This window comes from Priapulus caudatus, unplaced genomic scaffold, assembly GCF_000485595.1.
Source record: "Priapulus caudatus unplaced genomic scaffold, Priapulus_caudatus-5.0.1 Scaffold1409, whole genome shotgun sequence".
In the NCBI taxonomy this organism is placed as follows: domain Eukaryota; kingdom Metazoa; phylum Priapulida; class Priapulimorpha; order Priapulimorphida; family Priapulidae; genus Priapulus; species Priapulus caudatus.
In genome coordinates, this window is record NW_014578470.1 from 50,300 (window position 1) to 53,672 (window position 3,373).

Sequence of the window (3,373 nt, forward strand, 5' to 3'; positions counted from 1 at the left end):
AAATTTTACTATAGAAAATTCGTGACGTAGTCCCTTTAACTTTATCGTATGTGCTAAACAAGGCATAAACAGGTGATGGGTATGAGAAAAGAGGCGTACAAAAACATTTTTAATAAAGTAAAAATGAAATAATGTAGTTTAGTTTAATAATTTAGTTTTTTCTCCACAAAACTAGGTTGTTGCACGGTAGTTGCACCAAAGGACTAGGTTACGGAATTTTTTTAGTACTTAAACGACACTGCAATTTGACAATTTCATTATTAAATCGTAATTTTGTGAGCAGTTAAATCATCTGCCGCGTGCGCGCGAACCCCGCGGAAAATCGACGACTCATGCACGCGGATCGGCCCAAAAACCATCGAAAAGCGCGCGAGAATCGATGCACTGCGCCGCCGCGTGCGTCGGTCCGTCAGTGCTGCTGTAGCATTTCTCTCTCCTGCTTCCGCAGATGCAGCTGTTTCCAGACGCGCAGCGGGAGCACGTGGAGGCGCTCGTCCTCGCGCACGTGAACCACCCGGACATTCTCACGACTGTCTGCAACGTCATGGTCGAGACAAAGTACCCGAAGGTGCCTCAGGTGAAGAAGAGCAGGGAGCGGGACGGCAACGCACAACAGACTGTCCAGGTGAGTCCAGGTTAACGAGTTAGTAGTACGGCTAACGAGTTAGTAGTACTGTTATAGTAATTGTTAGTTAACGAGTTGGTAGTACGGCTAACGAGTTAGTAGTACTGTTATAGTAATTGTAGGTTAACTCGTTCGTAGTACTGTTATATTAATTGTAGGTTAACGAGTTGGTAGTACAGCTAACGAGTTAGTAGCACTGTTATAGTAATTGTTAGTTAACGAGTTAGTAGTACGGCTAACGAGTTAGTAGTACCGTAATAGTAATTGTTAGTTAACGAGTTGGTAGTGCGGCTAACGAGTTAGTAGTACTGTTATAGTAATTGTAGGTTAACTTGTTAGTCCGGCTACGAGCATGATTCGGCATCATTCGGAGTACGGTTCGAATATCGAAAAGACCTCGTAACGAGCATCGGCTAGTAGACTAGAGTAGACAGGCGCTCCCCTACTTACATACGTTCAAGTTACGAACTTTCAGAGATACGAACAAAACCTGTCTGTATATACAACAGGTCTATACAACCTTTAAAGCCATTCCCAGTTTCTGTTCCTCAGACTTGAAGTAATATTGTTTAATGCTGGTAAAATATACTGTCGAGTATTATTAACCTTTTTTTACAATGCTGTTTACAGTATTCAGTATTTATAAGAGTAATGTTGGACTTCCGAACATTTCGACTTGCAAATTTACCCCAAGAACCCATCCTGTTCGTAAGCAGCCTAGGGGAGCTCTTGTAATAGCATTTCCGGTTACAACATAATAGCGTAATACGAATAATAGTACTGTAATAACGCGGTTTAATGCGACTGCTGTCAGTGGCTGTTGGTATAACCATAGATATATACAACACATGTGTTGTATATATCTATGGTATAACGTATGGCCTCGGGTTAAGGAAACGGAGATAGGCACCGGCCGCACCGCCCTATGCGCCACATAGGCGCGGGAAGGATTTAAAAAACATTTGTTGGTATAACAAACGTCTCAACACACGTATAACATAGAGTCCATTTTATTCAAACGGTGACAAGACCACGACCAACAAACGCGTCTCTCCGCTCTGACTCCAGCGTTCAGATTCTCCTGCCGAATCAAACAATCTAAAGCGTTTATCTATGTTTATGCGTTCACACATCTTTAACAGTATAGCATTATAGTGAGAGCGATAGATCAGTATTTCTTAATCTAGATAAGAGATTGTGGATTTTTTCGAAGTAAAGACTTGCACATATAGCTCTCTTAACCCAGCGGTCTACAGCCAAAAAGCAATGGTCACAGATTGCGCATTTGTAAGCCTAACTGAGCAGTAATTAACATTAGTTAATGTGTAAGCGATAATAAATAAGCAATAGATCGGTATTTCCTGACGGCGCAAAATCGATTGACTTCAGCTCGATGAGATTGCAGCCCCAGCTGCGGAGGAACGCGACGTAGGAGGAGAATGTGCCGTCGTCGTGGAAGACCAAGTCACAGAGGCAGTAGCGAACGACGCGAAGGGACCCGACGTCGCGGCGGCGGCGGCGGTGGCGCGGTCGCCGCCGCGGGATCCACTGCAGGTTAACGTGGACAGCGTGGTAAGTCGGCGTCACAGTGAGTCTCGGCATAGCACAGGCATTTGCTGCTGTCGCCGTTACTGCAGTTGGCACCTGTTAGTAGTGGCGTCGAAACCATTGCTGCTGTAGTCGATGCTGCAGTCATGCTGTGCCGTGTCATACGCACTGTGCGTCGCTCGTTCCGCGAAATATACAGCGTATACAGTATATGGCGCCAGATCGTACGTGAGCTAAAACCTACGTACGGATATGCTCGTGACAGTACGAATAATAGCATAAAACCAAAAAAATAAAAAAATAAAATAAAATAAAGAGTAATTTCAGCAATGTTTGCACATTTTATTTAAAAAAAGTGTATTATTTAAAAACAACTTCTTTTTTTTGATAATTGATTATGTATTTTCATAGTCGAGCGCTGAGTCGGTTGCTGCAAACGACTGACTTTCATTTATAATAGATCATCGGGACATACTAAAAATTGCATAGTATGGAGAATAGCATAGTACAATGCGCGATTGCTAAGGTCGCTCCCGCTCGTCGTGCCGCGGAGATGCGTCGCCCGTCGTGCGTGTCGACGCTGTACTGTGTACTTGTGTTTGCAGGAATTCTCAAACTACCTTGACGAGAGTTTTTTGAAGCAGAAGACCTCGATAACGTACAAGAACGAAGCGATGAATCTGCTAAAAAACGAATTCCTCAAGGTATTTGGGATTTTACGAAGTTTTGCGTGTAAGGCATACTGTGTCTGTAGAGAGATAGATAAATAAAATAGGTTTATAGGCATAACAAATAATTAAAAGGCTGCTAAGAATGTCAATTGAGCAAACTTGAAACGCGATGTCATCGGGCAATGTAAAATTGAACTTGGGTGATACAGTGGAACCCTGATTTAACGCGAATTCGGATATATAATGCGATGAGTCGTTGGCCCCCTTTATTTTGCTCTTATATATCCACGTATATATAGTCCCGCTTTATTCGCGATGACATTTTATGGACCCCAGCCATCGCGTTATAACAGGGCTACACTGTATTTAAAATCAGTCGATGGCAATGAGGTGAGATTCCAATCTCTCAAATTTCCACCATTGAGGAAGTTTCGCCTCTCTCTCTCTTTCTCTCTCTTTCTCTTTCTCTCTCTCTCTCCTCCCTCCCTACCTCTCCTCTCTCCTCCTCCTCCTCCTCCTCCTCCTACCG

General features: G+C 43.4%; 1 protein-coding gene across 1 annotated transcript in view; it reads left to right on the forward strand.

Moving 5' to 3' along the window:
- Nucleotides 1-3,233, forward strand: part of LOC106816543 — a 34,814-nt gene extending 31,581 nt beyond the window's left edge. The window contains exons 11-14 of the mRNA XM_014821168.1: nucleotides 449-625; nucleotides 2,015-2,197; nucleotides 2,779-2,877; nucleotides 3,198-3,233. Coding sequence (XP_014676654.1) covers nucleotides 449-625; nucleotides 2,015-2,197; nucleotides 2,779-2,877; nucleotides 3,198-3,233 — 495 coding nt within the window. The remainder of the gene's footprint in view (nucleotides 1-448; nucleotides 626-2,014; nucleotides 2,198-2,778; nucleotides 2,878-3,197) is intronic.
- The last annotated feature ends 140 nt before the right edge of the window (nucleotides 3,234-3,373 follow it).